A 19117-nucleotide genomic window follows, 5' to 3' on the forward strand; every position below is an offset into this window, starting at 1 on the left:
CATTCATATTTGAATAACAGTAACCAGCTGGAAGGTCCTTGAAAAGCCGTAGAGTACTTCCGGAAATGATAACTTTTACATTAAACGATGCATTTGTATATCGAGTAACTTTTGACGGTTTTAAAATGAACACATTACTATAAAGTTATAATTAAAAACTTCAAAGTAGAATTCACAATAACGTGTTTCATAAGAAATTTTTACTTTGAAATATACGAGAAGTCGGTTTATTTGTTTTGCTACTGAGATGCCAGCAATGCTAATTAGCATGAATAGACTTCAAATTTCATTTCGAAATCATTTTTATGTCGAAAAAACTCAGATTATTCGTCCTGAAAGACCACTTCTATTTGGAGATTGACCTTTCTTTATATGATATGGTTGTCTGTAATTTTTAAAAATTCTTTTGAAAAGTGTACAGTAAATGTAATTTATAATTACATTTTATTAATTTTTTTGTAGTTATAAAAAATCCTTTTAAGTAGATTTATAAAAAATAATTTTACGTATACAATTTTTTTTAAATATAATATTCAATTAGCAATATAGAACTACATTATGACTATCATTATATCAATTTAATTATTTGATTGTTTAAAATTCAGCAAAATACTTATAAAAATAATTCTAGATCAAGTTTCTCTAGAATTATTTTGAATATTTACTAGAACGAAGGTAATTATAATCCTTATAAGGTTTGACGTATATTACGAGCTTTGAATTAAATTCTCTGTACTGTAATATATACTACAATATAGGAATGAAGCCTACGACATATTTTTCTCAGATTTTCCATTCATTGTGTTTGTAATAAGCTTCCCTTAAAGCGGGTGAGTTACAACTTCTGACCCTTTCCCCCAACCAGCACCCAGTGGAAGCTGGAGGCTAAATACGCCCCGTCATTTATTTGGGGTACCTTCTCTCTCTCGATTCCGCTAGTTCTTACGTTATCTGTTCGGGAGAGGATATTGATTGATGTCCATACTAAGAACGTGAAGAAAGAAGGCCACACGGGCCACTCGGGGATCTGCGGGAGGCGCGTGGCGGGAGTCAGTTGGAAGACTGTCCTCCTAGTTTCCTCTCTCTGATTTTCTTTCATTAATCTTTCTATAGTGATTCACAAGAACCTACCACCGGCTCTGGGGCGTAAATATGAAAACGTGCTGAGAATTGAGTTCATAGGTGAATCTCAAACTGAATGGTTACAACTTCCAATGAGTTTTCTTCTTCGGAATCTGCCATTGTGCCAACGAATTGCTTTTGTTACTTCAAATGCCCTTCTGTCAGTCCTTAGTTGACAAAAGAAATAAATTTAAGTATGAATTTTAAAGACGTATTCCTCTAATCTTTTCTATTATTAATAATGAAATATTTTATGATTAATCTATTTTTTGTTTGTTTTCTTCTTTTAATCGAATGAAAACAACCGTGAAAAAGCTTTCCATTATTGTTAATTTAGTTTATTAATTTATATTCATTTAAACGTTAAATTATAGTGGGATCAAAGAAACTATTTACATTAGATCTCAAAGATCCTATTAAACTGTAAAGTTTTATAAACTGTAATTAGCTTAATAAAACGGAGTAAATAATTATATGCATCGTCTTAACACACGCACGTGTTGATAATTTAAATAGAAATTTATTAATCTAAATATATCAAGGCTAATTCAATTCAAGATTAATTAGTATCCAATTAATAAACACGGCATTCGTAAACAAAGACATCATTAACTTTAGTGCATCTTAATGGCTCTAGTTTCGCCGTAATTTCTTTAAAAGCTGTTATTAAAGGCAATTTAATAAAGGATTTTATTAATTATTTGTAGAAGGACTTACATAAAAAGATAGAGTTACTTCTTGGACGGAATGCGCTACACATTCGAAAGCATCGTTATCGCAGCAACCACTTTCGTCCCCACATCTGTGCAACAGAGTGCATCTCGGAAGATATTCCTTCGAAGGATCCGGATAATAATCCTTTACTCTAACGACTCTTTCTCTGGGAATTTTACATCTTCCCGACGCTCTCATTTTCAAAAAATGTTCATTAGCTAATCGAATATCTTCCAATTCTGAAATTAAATTTTAGAATTTATGAGAATTTCCAGGTCATAAATAGAAATTATGTTCATTTTGTTGAATCAGAATAAGATCTAACGAATCAAAACTACGCAAAGTTTGATTTACTTTAATAGAAGAATCCCTATTTAAATTAGATTAAGTCTGTAAAATTTTTAATTTGTACAATTTTAAAGTAAGTATTCATTAAAAAAACAATTGCTATATATTTAAAACTAATGTTATATAAATAATTTGTAGATTTTTTAATGAGAATCATTTTTATTTGTATTATAAATACAAATTATTCTTTAAAAAGTAGGCCTACTAGCAATCAACACCTATAAAAGTGAAGTGAATAAACGCTTTAATAAAATAAGAAAAGTTTCATATATATGTATTTTTATACGAAATGTTTAACCCTTATCCGTGTTATAAGTGAGAATAGCAATCAAACCGACACGATAATAATTTGACGTATTTAACGACTTAATAGTTTCGTTGATTGGCAAGAATTTTCGAAAGTAATAATTTTGACATATTAATTAACCTAACATTCGCCAATAATTGACATCCGCTAGATGCCCTAAAAGAACGGGATTCTCATTCGGAGGCTAATGACGTCATCGTTGCGCTCATCGGCTGTGACGGTAGAAACAGAAGAAGGCAAAAAACTAAATCACTTGACCCTGTTTTTTCTCATATTTATCATCCCACGCCTAAGGACAGTTATTAATACTTTTCTATCCTCTCATTTTTTAATATACCGTTATGAGCCTACGTAGTTTCAAGAATAAATTTTTGTTACTTTATCAAATTAAAATGCTGGAAAATTTATATATTTAATATAAATTTATATTATTATTTTTTAAAATAAAATTATAATTTAAAAAAGCTATAAAAAAGTCTAGTTACACCCGAACGGGTTGAACAGCCGGACGTCACTTGCAGAATCAAGAATGTCAAACTTATCAAGATAGAAACTACAGATAACCAAATTGGCCTGGACAGTTTCCAGATAAGAGTTGCTTTGTAAAATCAAAATTGTGTTAATTCTATTGGATTCTTCTCTTAATTTTTAGAATGCTAATCTGTTTTATCCGTGAAGGTATGTTTAGTTTGGCAACACCTGCAGAAATCTTTACAGCAGAGTAAACAAATCGCTTAAAGGAAGAAAAATCCATTTCTATGAGGAGTATTCGGAAGGTTTCTTACTTCAATTTATAGTTGTCATCACTAAAGAAACGCCACGCCTTTTCTACTTTGGAAGGTTGTGAGCGGAAGGCGAAAGGTCGCGACGTTAAGGAATATATTGTCTTACTTTGATGGGTCACTCCGACTTCCGAAAAACTAGGTCTTCCACTCATGGAACGTCTAATTATACCTCAGCATGAAAGAATTATCGACCCCGAAGCCATGTACAGAAACATAACCGAGGTTTTACTAGAGAAATTGATGAGAAGTTAAGCCACGGCTCAGGGAGCAAACTAACGTATCTTAAATCACAAAAAGAATCATTTGGCTGAGAGTTATTTCTTAAAATAATTCTCCAGATGAACTAAATAATTTCTTAATTGTTTTGAAAGTATTTCGGAAATGTATCAGATCTTAATTAACAATTCAATGAAAAGCGCAATCGATTCTTTGAAGATGTAGACCTAAAATTTATGCAGTCTCCTCTATATGATATTCCGAGAGCGTGTGCAGAAACTTGTTTCGGAATAAATTTGCTTAAATAATTCGAAAGCGTATAATAAAATGGATATTACATAAGGTTAAAGTATGCGATTATGAGGACGGTTACATAATTTTAGATATTTAACCACAGGCATCGTCACCTTGTTACAGAGAGATAAAAAAAATTTTCATTCATAAGAAACAATGGATCTAGTCAGATAGCTATCGTCTGTTATAATCCCCTTCTTATCTTTATCTGTTTTGGTCTTACAATAGTGTAGAATGTACTATTCGCGAGTTTAAAAGGCTCGTAAAGCTAGCATTAAATGTGGACGAAACGAGATATCGCGCGGTACTAAAATACCAAGGGTTTAGATAAGTAAAAATATTTTGGAATTTTGAAGCGATGACGTAACTGGGTCAAAAGATAAGCAATGCAGGGTCTGGAAGGAAAAGAACAGATGGTCCGGTAATCAAGATCAATGACAGAAGTCTGTGCAGCAGGGACACCTTAAGGGACACTTAGTCTAATTGCTAGGAACTTTTCCCCGAGTTCTCGATAAACTGACGACCACCGAGGAAGAAGATTAAGAAAAGTAGACCACCCAGTCCTTAGTTCTCCTGCAGTAAAAGTTGTGGGTAGAAACAGCCGTCAATCATCACAAATAGGGGAAAGATATGATGGATGAATTAAATTTTAACGGCAATAAAAGTTGGATTGGATTATACTCAAAACATCAGCAATACGTTCCATGTACTGTACAGTACTTCCCGGTATTACTTTTTACCATGCAAAAGTTTCTGGTCAATGTTTATTGTATATTTATTTTTTTAGAAAAGATGATCTGTTTTGAAAAATTAAAAAGTAGAAACTTGGAGATTATTTTTTAAATTTGAAATTTCAATTATTAAATGTGCAAATTCAGATTAAAAAGTAAAATTTAGGTAGAGTTTTTTAGTCGCACCCATAATTATAGGTGGGTCTTGCATTGGATGAAATTATGTTAAAAAAATAATCATCAGCATCCATTGTCTTCTCACGTTATCTTACTGGCAAAAAATGTGGCCGGTGAACCTCGAAATTACCTTTTTTCCCCCTAAAAATTCCGAAGTTTAAAAAAAAAAGTTAAACCAATCGTTAGTGATCTTTCCCAAACTGCAGATAGTTTCGACCAAATTTAGAACCGAATAAATATTAACATTTTAAATCAATCGAAGAGTGCAAAGCCATTGCTAACAGCAAATTTACGTTGACGAATAGTTTGTTCACTTTATTTTTCGATGAAAAACCTGTCAAGTAAAAAAATCTAAACAATTTCTTAACTGCTGCAAATATTTTTCGAATCTTTAGGTTGTTCCGAGTGTTGCACAAACGTTGATGTACGATTAAAGACCCTTGACGTACGACTAGTAACGATAGTCCGGGGACCAAACAGACTTTTCTGTGTCAGCACAACCTGACAGTCGAGGTGTCAAATATCGACTTTGACTGGAGAGGTAGTGTTGCTGTCGTAAATCTTCGGCATTAGGATTACAGTACTGTACTTCGTAGTTGAAGGAATTAGGGTGGTGAAAAATATTTAAAAACAACAAGGAAAAACAACATTATATATTCTAGTGATTATTTAAACAAAATAATTTGTATTGATTTATTATTACATGAATTTTGTAAACTGTTGTTAAGTAGTGATAAGTTGATATATCGCCCCTAATAACGAAAATGTGTTTATAGTGTAAAATAAAGGTATCAAAGTAAATTAGTGGCTGTTTATCCTCTATTACATCCTAGTATGATGTTATCTAAAGTAGTTCCATTTCTCTTATCACAGATTTCCCGCTGACTGTTTTTCCAACTTTGTTTGAATTAGTTTTAAGAAACTCTTTTACTTCGAAATTTATTTCCTTTAGATAACGATTGTTAAGTAAATTTATCATTGTTTACATTTCAATGCGTTTACCTTAGAAGAGGAATGTAATGTTCTTTTGTTAGATTTTTCGAGTATTTTTTTAAATTTTGTTACTTGTCCATGCCTCGTTAACATTTCGCATTTATTTCCATTGTAAAAACACTGTTTATGACATAAATATTCGATATCATCGTTTCATATGTCCGATTTACTTTCAATTCTGCTAAACTTGAAATAAACTGAATACAAACATTACTCAAAAATTATTCACGATGAGCACACGCGTAAAAATATTTTTGCTTTACGTATAAAATTATTTAAATGATTTTTAAATTAAATTTAAACATATTTACATGAAAATAATAATAATAAATACATTTTATGAATATAAAAGACCGAATTATGTTTTCTTTCACATAAGTTAACTCTCTCAACCTTCATGTTAATGGAACTATTTTTAAAATGCATTCTAAGCATTACTAAAGAGGGAAAAAAACACACACACACACAAAAAACAGCCAAAGCATCCCCAGAATTGAGGACCCACCTCGACATCACGAGTGTGACTGCGTTTCACCCTTGGCATTTCTAAATTACAGTTCTAATAACTACACCACCTGTCTGTTACAAACACAGGTGATGATTCACAGGCATCTCCCCCACTTCTCGGATTACAGGGAGGAATCGTCCTGACCCTTAACCTCTATGACCTTGGCTTGATAACTATTTTAGATATTTGCTGAACAATTGGCATCTTTAAATTAAACGTAGAATTGTAAAGTTTTTTAAACAATTCTGTTTTCTTTTCTTGTTAAACTTTTATTGCAATAGAAATTATGTTATCTATCGATGGTAAGAAAATCAATATTTTTATTATTATTATTATTATAAATATAATCTTATAATTTAAACAGAATTTTTTTTGTTGTTAAAAGTAGCGTGTATACTGAGAAACATCCCATTCTTTTTATTAATACCCTTTCAAGTTTTCGATTGAATGTACCCTTTCCATCAACGAAAGAAATTTATGAAGGGATAAACTAACACACTGCTGGTGGTCTGTCTGTCTTCTCGTCGATCACTCCCTTGGGTCGATATAATGAGGTTAACATGTATCCTCTCCTTTTCTGATTAAAATCAGTATTTGGAGAGGTACAACCAGGACCTATAACCAACCTTACCTTGACTGATAATATATCCGGAACGAGCCATTGGAGGATTGGTGGGGCCATACTTTTTTCGAGAGAGCTGCACCCCTTCATGACTTCCATACATTGTTCTCGTAGAACCTCCTAACGAATGAGTCGTGGACCATCGATTGGGGCCAGATGCCACTGTAGATGACCACGTATCTGTCTGTAAAATATACATTTAGAGTTCATTTTTGTCCATAAACAATGAATTATTCGGTAAATTTTCATTTAAAAACAAGTTTTAGCGTCAAAACTACGTTAATTATTAGCAAGCTTCATGCGAATTACGTTAATTTTCTGCGTGATTTATACAGGAATTTTCTATCCCGGAAATATTTAGGAAATATTTGAAAATATTTAGGAAGTCGTGATTAAGAAAAGTGTAAAGAGACCATTGACCACTTCCTGAATATAGATAGGATCAGGAGGATAGAAATCACGACTTTTGGTCAATTAGCGCGTACTGCCTAATTTAGGATTTGACCTTGACTCTTCTGTCTTACTAAACGGACGATCGGTTTCTTTGTTGTTAAGGTGAAAGTCCTTTATACTTTAACTTTTTACAAATTGTTCGATAACGTAAATAAAAATAAAGAGCGTAATACGATCGTTCGAAAGTACTGTACTGTACGTTGTATAATTTATTGCACGAAAAAAGTGGATGAAAGTTAAGTGCAAAAATCTACGATCAATTTAATTTTAACTAAATATTTGCATTGACGTAAACCACGTGGAGATTATACTATTTTAATATGTTAAACGCTAATTGAAACTTCGTGTTAAAAACAAGAATATTAAGTAAAAATAAAAAGAATAACTCGCGAATATTTGAGTAATCTCGATACTAAAAAAGTAAAGAAAAAAAACGAGTTGACAGATTACAGTCTTGTAAGTTTTTTCAGCTTTCGGTCCTTAATATCAACATAAAAAGTGTACGATTTACATCAGCGTGGGTGAAATAGCTTCCTAAGAAAAAAACACAGTTAAAACTACGCAAAAAAGATGACGACTTCGTCATTATTAACCATAAAGATAGCTCGAGTGTTTATTAGTATTTATAACTTTACCAAGATCCACTTAAAAAGTCCTTAGAGAGGATATGTAGCCGATAAATCATACGAAATCTTCAGAAATAAACTACGGATCATATATTATAGTGAATAAAAACTCCCAACAGAATATAAACGTAGAATTTAAAAGTAGTATCCTGCACCCAAGCAACCTGATTAATTTACGATCGGAACCAGTCATTCGAGATTTAACTTCGTTACGTGAATAATGATCTATATGCAACCCCAATATTAATTTTATAAGTTATATTATCGTTATTTATAAAATACACCAGAAAAAATGAATAATGTTGTATAATAATTCTTTAATTTTTACGATATTTAATCACAAATAATTATTCTTTTTTGTGTTCGGTAATTTATTTTTATAATTTTTATAACTGGTAATTCTGTATAAATTTCGTACGAATGTCCGTAAAATATTAGGATTTTCTACATAGAAAATCTTTTGGCGGCTGATTCGGTGTATTAATCAAGATTTTCCTCTTTGAGCAATGATATTCTTGCGAAGAGAATTGATATCGGGTGTGAGACAGCGTTTAAAATCGTGATATGTTCTTGTGTAATCCATCGTTGTTAATGGAAACAGTTTCCTTGCTACACTCAGGTCACGATCGCTGTAATGGAAAGGACTGTATCAGCTTTTTAAAAAATGTTGATAGGAAAAAACTCGAGCCAAATCATTTTCTGAATAGGTTTTTATATCTCGTGGCTTTCGGTCGTGTGTCTCTAAAATGCCGCTTTTAACGTTGGACATAAAAATCTCGAGAAAAGCTTCTTCACATAGACAAGAATTAATGAGAGTTAAACACGAGAATACCACGTGTTCCTTTTTATCTAAAGCACATCCTGTATATCAAAGTAGATACCTGTTGTAAGAATTTTAAAAGATTCTCTCTACGTTCTTTACAATTTAATTTTATGATATGGCCGAAAGCTCTCCCTCGGTAATTTCAGGATTGCACAATATTAGTAGGAATTAATGGTATCTTGTATCTTTAGAAAAATTCAATTTCACACCAAACATTGACTCTATAAGAAATTATTTTGTTAAAAATGCTTTGTCTATATTGATAGACATTTTTTTATGAATAATACATAACGGTTACTTGACTCATAACAATATTACATATTCGAAGGTGTGTCTGTTGATAAAGGGCACACCCTCGTCTCTACTAATTTAAAAAAAAATACATTTTTATTTATGACTGTTGGTGATGATAGCTTTTATATGGTTTAAGATAATTTAAATTATTCGATATTAAATCATAAAATTTTATATGAAACATGAAATAGTCGAAACTATAATCATTTTATAAATTTTAAGATCTCGTGCATTCTTCGCGTACTAGTCTATTTATATGATCTCCGGGTTAAAGGAAATGTCAACCACTGGTAAAACAAGTTTAACTCCCTTGAAGATTTATAATAATCATGGTAAATTGAAAACATCTAAACTACCGCTTTGCTTCTGTCTTTTCGTATTTTTTTTAAGGATTAGTAAACTGTTGTTTATGATTCAGTGTAAACTATACCCTTGGGACATGTAAGTTACTATTGGACATCAAAATATAGACAAAACATGACCCGAATTGTTTGAATTTGTGAGTGGGTGAGTATGAAAAGTCTCTATACAAATCCCGACACCCACATCGCCATCTGCAAACGAATCGACTCCTACACAGCAGGGTAATATTAATATACTCGTATTACAGAAAATTAATCCATATTTTTTTTTTAAGGTGAAAAATATTTAGGCTCGAATATAGAGTGATTTCGAGTTTAAAGGTTGCCGTTGATCGATTTCTGGTATTAAATTAAAAGAAATATTATACGAATTTTTAGCCAGAGTAAAAGAGAACCCTTCATTTTCAAAACTAAACGTCAATATAATCTTAGAACTTTTACGATCTGTCCACAAAACCTAGCACATTTTATATGTCGTGTCAACCAACCTCCTCTCCCCTGCTGAGACCGACATTAGTTTTCCAATCTTTTTCTTAACTTCTAGGAGCCCCATCCCGTCTTTTTATAATCTGCTATTAAAGATTTGCACCTCCTTTAAGCACCCCACGATGTCCGTTCTCCGATGTTTCAGATTACCCCCGTTGGTTTCAAACACCATAGGCTATTCATTGTCAAACCAATTACTTCCTATTGACAGAATTTAAATGTTTCTTTAAAACTCACGTTTATACAGGATGAATACAGAAATTCTGGATAAAGAGAAGTTCGGTATTTAGGTCACCTCTCCCTTCGGAAACAAAAATCACGCCCGTGACCCAGATGCACAATAGACGGTTTCTTCTTTCAAATGTTCATTTGTATCTTTTTGTTAGCTTTTCCTCGGATATTAACTTCGGCTTTTTTTGTGGTGCCTTTCTTTCTGGCACAAATTAAGAAAAACTTTTTAAAAAATTGTATACTTGCGTCTATTCCAAGATAAATGTCATTAATTCGTAAATTGAAGAGGGCTTCCCCGCAATACTTTAGAATACTGCAAAATAGATGTCATTCAACTCTATAGCCAGTAGTATCTTATATCAATGTATTATATATATATATAGCATCGTAAAAATTAAAATAATTTTTGGAATACGAACTCTTTTGTTTTGTAAATTTATTTAATCAATCCTCCCTTTCCTTTTTGCAAAAGAAAATCTTTTACCTGTAACTTGCAATGTCTTAATTATTGTGCAAATGATGTTTTTTGTAAAGACATATTATCTTACCTTTGATCCGTCATAAGTGATATCTTTTATGTGTGATATTAAACGAATACCCTAGGCAATAATTATACACTACGCCCATCTCTTATTATAGGATTAAGACGTAAAGAATGAATGAGTGACCCGTGACAGCCAATTGGAATTAAATAATAGCTTAGTTTCTTCCCGTAAAATATATTTGCTTCGCTATAAATGATTTAAGTATACAGTCCACATACAATAAGATGACAGATAGATGCTATCTACTTATTAAAAAGAATCTATTATTTGTCTGAAGGTAACCATACAGCGAAATGATGATCGATCTATAGAATATTACATATTACAAATATGAGCGGAATAGATATTCTGATAGTTATTTACTACACTATCGAATTTTTTTAATTATCTTGTATAAAATGCTTCACATCCTTTCACGTTTCGATTAATTTTATTACGAGAGGGAAGTGACGAGAGGTGCACTTTAGTAGAATCACGTGTCGGTAATTGGACTAGTCGGAGGTTGATGACATTCGATTTATAATTTAGTAGCCGTATATGGGACAAGATCACGTACCGAAATATAACTCCTTTATCAAGTAGGCAGAATTCCAATCATTTTGTAGGGAAGCCAGTCGAAAGTATGTGGTCGACATTGAATAAGAAGGCGGTAGAATTTCTCTTCTAGTTTTTAATAGGCTACTCTTAATGAAGATACATATCAGCACGTGATAGAACAGAATTAAGGAAGAATAAATGATAAAACAACAATTAACAAATGGAAATTGTTAACTAAACGTGTTCGTAAAAGCTGTTGACAAAAATATATTGGGTGGGTTAAAAAAAAATTAGCATTAAAGAGAGAGAGTGAGGAGGGAAGCTAAAAATTTCTTCATACAAATATACCGATGAGTCATGTGTGAGAGGTGACAAAATACCTATCGTTATTCCTTCCAGATTTCCATTCCCAAAGATATCATTCTGAGTCAGCCATCACAGAGTTTTTATACTTAATTATTTATATGCACTGAATAAGATATACTCTATCGGCATCTATAAACCACTGTTTGTAAACAAGAAAAATTCTTTTACTGCAAATATAAAGTGCAAAAAAAATTTTGCAAAGGTCATTGAATTTGTAATTCGAAACTCTGATAACCTTGAACTTTATGAAAGAATAATTAAAATAAAAATTACTTTTCTTAGATAAACCTCACCCTATCTACAGATGTCTTTTGTAATTATAAAGAGAAATTATTAATTATGATAAAATAATAAATTAAATCACTATTTAGTTTCTTAGTTCAAAATTTATTTAACGATTGCATAATTTACAGTAGAAGTAAAAAATTATTTTTAAATTTTCAAATTGAAATTTATTAAATTCTTATTTTTTCACATAATTAATAACTAGTTCATATATTTTCAGCGTAAATTTGAACGCAGTTAAAGTAATATTATAAAGAAAAGTTTTAAGATGTCCTTTAATAATAAACAAAATTAATTATAATAGTTGACAGTCGAGCGCAAAGTCTAGAAGGCATATAAAAAAACTTCATCAATTAACATTAAGCATCGTTTGGAACTCATTAGTTTGTACGACAGGGACCAAAGGTCATTGGAACGAAGTGATACAAAATGTTAAGAATAGAAAGGAGGCCATGGTTATAAGGGGTATAGCTAAATTTGAGAACGGTGAAACGATAGTTACGGATCAGATATTTCTGTTTAATAAACACATTCATCTTTCGTATCTTTGGATATAATTAAAATATTAATGCAACATTCTTTCCACAAATAAATACCTTAATTTCTCCTTTTTTTTAAATAATAAAAAATTAGCAAGTAAATTGTTAAAAGCAATTGCTAAACTGATATTAGTTACTAAATTGATATCCGGCTTTGTATAGTTGATAAACTGATAACGTCCAGCGTAAAATGTGTAATGATCCGCAGTAATATCTATTTCGTACAAGGGTGGATATTTTCAATTTTTCCAAGTTGATATCTGATACAGCATCAACTTATATAAATAATTTAATAACTCGAACAAAAACATAAATATGCCCGCATTTTTAAATGTGTTATCTAGACTACACCACCCAAACAAGACCTGTCACAGTCTAAAGTATACAGTTCTTTGAGCGTGTCAAGTTCCCACACTTTACCGATTAGACACGGACGCATGAGGGGTGTGGACGTCCTGTCACCTTTCTTCCCCGGGGAAGGGGACGTAAAAAAGTCCCTACCGCCCCTATACTTGGGTGTACACCCAGTTAACAACCTAGTCCACCCGCCTCTCTGTATCATCCACGAATTTATCTGATGTATAGATGCCAAAAATTTGAAGGAGATTATCTTTGCAATTTTCGAATTTAATCTATAATAATAATCTACTTTTATATTTATTTAAAAATTATGTTTAAAAAATTCAAACACTTTAATTATTTAATGCTTATATAAATATAACGATGAGTTATAAGACAGCCATTTTCGCTTTCGGCTCGTGATATTATTATCGAGTCCCACATACCTGAAACTTCGTATTTTTTTTACACACATAATGAGGAGAAAGCTTTGCACAATCCCTTCCTTTATCACCTTTACTCTCTCGCCTATATTTAATACCTATAGTCAGTATATCCGCATTCAAAACATTATCTCCTTGAGGATGTCATATATTATCATCCTTGAACGCCCTACAGTTAGAGATAATCTTAACGCCCACAATGACACACAGATACTAACCACGGTTGACAATATTTTACTATACGATATTTTAATGTTGATTCAATAACTGGCCACTTCTTTCGAACGAGTTCAAGGTCTTACATTCTACCATCCTCCGAATGAGGGATCTAATACTACTTGATATTCACACACGACCGGTCGTCGAATGAATATCAAGTAGGACCTATACAACGATTTAACGTGTGCATGTTGTTTTCTAAAGAAAGACCGCTGGCAAAATTTCAAGCCATTTTCCTTTAGCGACTGCATGGTAAGACAAAGTGTTTGATTTATAATAAATTCTTATGCATATTCATATATTGTTTAATTTATTAACGAATCGAAATAATAATCACACCCTTGCGATAAAATAATCTGTCATATGCAAATTAAAACTAATCTAAAAGAAAAAAAAATGTGATATAAACGGCATAAATTTGAAGTTTCAAGGATTTATTTAAATACAAAAAACAAGTGAATAATTCGAAGATATGGATGCCTCAACGAAGAATCGGGTAATGGGAAACTAGTACATATTTATTTAAATACAAGACTAAATTATCCATAATTAAATTTTATGAATACAAAATGTGATGACTATCTTATGAATTTTAATCAATTTTTTTAAAAATCTCTTGTGCATTTTATCCGCAAATATTTAGAATATGTAAATAGCAATTCAGTAATTGCAAAATACGCCACGATTTCCTCTCCACCCTATTAATTCTATACCCTTCTTTATAATTTTACCTTGGTGGTGAAGTTCCTCCTCTTAAAAGAAGTCAATCAACTACCGAAATGAATGAGTAGATGCAGTTGGCTAATTTTCAATTCTTGTAGTCACTCGGCATAAGGAGGTCTTAACTGGCACGTGAATGCTTTCGAGTGGGTTTTCTAAACAGTTTTTCCGAGGTCATTGTAAAGAGAAGCGAATCCAGTTGGCAAACAGAACGATAATAAACATTTAGGAAATTAACCAGTAATAACAATTTAAAACTTATCGGTAATATAATTTAAGTTGCGTGGATTTTGATAAAGCATCAGACGAAGATATAAGGATAGAAATTGGATTAGAAGAAACTATTTTGCCTCCGGTAAAAATATTTTATCAACAATTAAAGAATACGTGACGATCATACAAACAGCATTAAAAAAGTGACCAGTCTGTATACTGCTCGAATCAATAGAATCTTTAGTTTCTCCTTATAGCTCTTTAAATTTCAATTAAACTTTAATCACAACTTTTTATCACTCGGTCTCGAAGGGCTATCAATTTTTAAACTTTCTACTTAATAATTAACTATGACATTTTTGTCGTTCGATTTTTTCAGGGGAGAGCTTGACTTCCCGGAAAGATCAACCATCGGAGATCGGTAGGGAGAGCATTCTTGGAAATATTAGATCTAGTGAACTCGGAGGAGGGGATAATTGAGCTTTTAATAAACTAAGGGGGCGACCTTCATCACGGTCTATTGCAACTCGGTTAAGGAAACATTGTAAGACACTGTTGTAAATCCAATGGATTACATTAAGCAAAATTCAACACAATCTGGTTATCGAAATTTTAACCAAACGATCTAATTTAAGTAAAAATCTAAAATAAAACCGGTTAGTTGGCTATAGATGAGAACAGAATTATAATTATCGGGATGAAAAAACAAGCTGATACGGAAATGAAGCCTAGGTGAGACTAAACGCGATAAAATTCTTTAAGGTGCAACTGAAAATGTGATTAAAGATTGTCAACGCTGTCAATGCGTTTGAAAGATTGATTAAAAACTTCTGATTCATCAATGCATTTAAAATATTATTAATCATATTATAAAGTCTCGGGAGACTTGTTTGACAGTTCGCTGATCGCTAACTCGATGGGGTTAAGCCCGCTAACATCTGTCCTCCGAGACGACATCTTTCGTAGTGTCATCTTACTGCAGCTTTTTTTCTTTCCTGTTTGACGGTGTAGCTACCTATCTCCAACAATCACTCGATACGTCCGAACAATTAACGTTAATTAAAGTTTAACGAGATGATTAATGAAGCGCTTGTTCATTGTGCTTGAGTTTTGATAATGGTACCGATCTTCACTAATGAAAATTATACAGGAAAAGTATAAACATTTGACTATTCTCAAGGTTGATTTGGAGGATATAATTGATAAAACGTGGATTTGAAAATACGATTGCAAATGGATCACCCGTATAAGCTATGTAACTTTCTCGTTATATAATTTGGGGATTTGTTCGCTTTAGGGAAATTCTTTACTAAGCATCCCTTCGGGCATAGTTTTGCGATAAGCAAGCTTTGTTTAAGCAAAATTTAATAGTCACGTAAATTAAGAATACATTTCCAAAAAAAAATCTTCGAATTTTATTAAGATTAATGATAGAAAGAAGAATTTTCAAAGATAAAAACAGGCGGATATTATTTTTATAAAGCAATCGCTTACGTGTAATTTTAACAACTTTAATTTTGTATTGAGCGAAAATAAAACTTTCCTCGTCGGTTAGATCAAACTAATCAAACAGCCTCTACAACTACCTGACTATCAAAACGCGTAATCCTTTGGGTCGTTTATGTCCTTCAACGCGTCTGTTTTCCCCCTTTCTTTATTTTGACCTTCTATCTGGATAGCCATTATTTAATGATTTTTCCGGTTGAAGAACTTCGGTAAAAACAACACGCCAAAGTTAAACCGTAATATAATTGGAATGCGTGAAAATATCGAAGCTTTACCGTGTATTTTACGCCCCGTAGGCAACAGTGAAAGTAAAGTAGTAAAAGTCGCGTTACAAATAGAACTAAATAATACGGGAAATTGATTGATACGGACTATAAATAGATAAAAATGAAGTTCCTCAAAAGTAAAATAGCCATAAAACTCATAGTCTAAGAGGTCTGGCGTTGCGTCACGATGCGATTCATAGACACGTAACGAGTTTATGCAGAGTCTTTAATGGCGACAGCGTACACGTGTCCGGCGGCGATGCAGGTGGCAGTCGAGTCTGACCACGTGATGCTCTGCTCTACATATTAGATAAGCCGAACTTAAAGAAAGGGTAAACGTGCCCCGCCGTTCTATGTACTCGAGTCAACGTTTTCTGATAAATAACCAAACTTCCGACTTACCTCTTCGAGAAATTGTCTATTTTCCGGTTTCCACGTGGAATGATGATATTTAGCCGACCCGGATAATGTCAAAGAGAAATAAGTCACCAAAAACCATAAACAGACGGATTCTCTTTTTCTCAGCATGGCTATCCAAATTTTATAATATATTTTTTCCACTTAATAGGCGATTATTACCATTACCGACGAATATAATAGAAGGGAGGGAAAAAACTAGAATTATGCTGAGACATGAAAATTTGGCACAAGTGAAACTATGACACTTGGAATATATTCAAATGTTATTAGAACACGGTTAAGTTTGTCCCGACATGGTACCTTGCACCCGTCGACTGGTTCCACACTGCCAACTTCGAGATCGCCGTTCTCATATTTATGCGCACCCAAGTCGCGCAAGTCACGTGACACTTTTTTACAGCCATGACCGCGGATGAAGCGGTCGTGCATCAATTTGTCGAATCGAATGTTTGACGAACGAACTATTTCGTTGTCTCAACACCTTCGTCCCACTCGAAAAAAGTTTCGGATAACTTACGGACAGATATTCTTACAACAACGGTGAAGTTAGGGGGAGGAAGTTTGCAACGTCATCGAGTTAAAATTTATTTTTATAATTTAGTAGAGGAAAGTTTAAACTTCGTTAAAAGTCAATTCGTGTAATGTTGGCTTAACGCATTATTTTACGATCGCGTAACGTTTCGAGGAGGGAATAAAAAACGATAACAGTAGAGCAATTTTAACTAGCCACTTCCCAAATTTTACATTCCGGTTCTTTGACCTCGGATGTATCGTGTTCGTTTCCTTTAAAATGTTTAAAATAATGTTTAGAAAATGACTAAATAAATCTCCAAATATATTTTTGAATTGTTTATATAACTTATCATTCCGGAATTAACTTCTATATTCTAAATGTTTATGTTATTAATATCTCGAAGATGCTATTCGATTTATACACTTTCTGTGGTTAAAAAATAATGCATTTTAACGTAGAAAATCGGAAAATTTTGATTAGAGATCAACATCGATGTACGTAAGGAATGCTCCTTTTAGAATAGAGATAAATTAGCTGTAAAAAAATGCATCGGTATCAGTTTTTTATAAACATTTTTACAGTAAACATTTACACATTTTATTTCACGCGTGTTTGAATAGCTAGCGCATATAAACAAACCCATGTTGATTCAACATAAATTGAGTGAGAAAAAAGTACTTATAATGAAACAGATGGTGCTTTAGCAAAGGAGAAAATAGCTTTGTTTTTGTACTTATAATAGATCCGCATACGTTTATAGGATTCTCTTAGACTTATCCGAGCTTAGAAACTGCGACATTCGAAATGCCGACGCAAAGAGATTAAACTTATATTATCTGTACGTTGTGGAAACTGAAAATCGTGCTTCGGTTTAAAGAATATGTATAATGAAGAAATGATTTATAAGTTAACATATCTAGATAAATGAGAAATGTAGACTAGTCCGTCAGAAAAATCATAACAGCTTCCTCTATCTTATTCACGAAATGAAAAACAAAAACTCAACTTGAGTAGTACTACTTGATATCAATAAGATGGAAAAGAAGATAATAAAGCATTAAGTTGATTACTAGAAACTAGTCGGTTGACTTTTATACACGTTAACTATCATCCTTCTAGGTTTTGAATCAGTTTAGAAGAAAACCCACGCTATTCACGTATTCAACAGGTGTCGTTACGCCTCCCATCTAGCAAAAGCGTAACGTATGCGCAACAATGGAACTAATTCCACGCCTCCCATCACTCGATGACTCTATTTACGTTTTATCTCACTCACGCTATAAACTCGGAGAAAATTAATTCTTTAGGACTCGCTAATACTCGAGCCTCCGCGGTACTTTCTTCAATATCCTCCTTTGAAGTACCGTTGAGCATTCAGTAAAAATCCCGTTGAAGTGGATCTTGTTTACCGGTGTGTACAGTACCTCTCTTTACAATGTCGTTCTTTGCAGAGAATAAAGAATAACACATTATCCCCTAGTTGCTAAGTTAGGGAATAATACGTTACATTGTGTTAGTTATTTCCAAAAGATATAAAAAAGGAATCGTATAAAAGAAAAAAAATGCGAAGCCACCAGTGAGGATCGAACTCACGACCCCTGGTTTACAAGACCAGTGCTCTCACCACTGAGCTATGATGGCACCCGTTGTATCTTCCGACATTCGATGTTAAAAACCTGAAATTATGTCTGGTGTCAAGTAATGATTTATGAAGGGCGTTACCTGTGTTCGGAAATTTTTTCGATAAAGATTATTAATGTACAAGTGTATTGATAATTTTTTTTCTTTAGATTAAAACTCAGTAGCTTTCCACTAACTTACTAAAATCTATATCAAGTTTTTGTAACGTAGTAAAATTAGCTATGTAAACATTGAAATGTCTTTATTAGACGAGTTAAATGTTTTATCACAACTTTAGTAATCATATATTTATTTAATAAAATTACGCACTGTTAAAGTTTTTATTAGACAGCTGATAAACGATTAATTACAATATTTGATACAGCGTGTACTAAACACTAATGCAGACTGTTTGTAGGGAATAATTGCTAGCTATATTAATTAAAAAATAGAGCAAATGTTTATTTACTTAAGACTATTTTAAACTATAGAT

At 32.4% G+C, this 19117-nt stretch overlaps 1 protein-coding gene and 1 non-coding gene across 2 annotated transcripts in view; both read right to left on the reverse strand.

The window, feature by feature from the left end:
* LOC111636334 overlaps positions 1-16939 on the reverse strand; it is a 37052-nt gene extending 20113 nt beyond the window's left edge. Inside the window, exons 1-3 of the mRNA XM_023381555.1 lie at positions 16473-16939; positions 6827-7001; positions 1840-2075 (exon numbers count right to left, since the gene is read on the reverse strand). Of these exons, the coding sequence (XP_023237323.1) occupies positions 1840-2075; positions 6827-7001; positions 16473-16598 (537 nt within the window). The 5' untranslated portion in view covers positions 16599-16939. The remainder of the gene's footprint in view (positions 1-1839; positions 2076-6826; positions 7002-16472) is intronic.
* Positions 16940-18572: 1633 nt separating this feature from the next.
* Trnat-ugu lies at positions 18573-18645 on the reverse strand. Its single transcript has one exon. It is a non-coding gene; the product is annotated as a tRNA-Thr (tRNA).
* Positions 18646-19117: the final 472 nt, after the last annotated feature.

This window comes from Centruroides sculpturatus, unplaced genomic scaffold (assembly GCF_000671375.1).
Source record: "Centruroides sculpturatus isolate CEXI.00-Female unplaced genomic scaffold, Cexi_2.0 scaffold841, whole genome shotgun sequence".
In the NCBI taxonomy this organism is placed as follows: Eukaryota; Metazoa; Arthropoda; class Arachnida; order Scorpiones; family Buthidae; genus Centruroides; species Centruroides sculpturatus.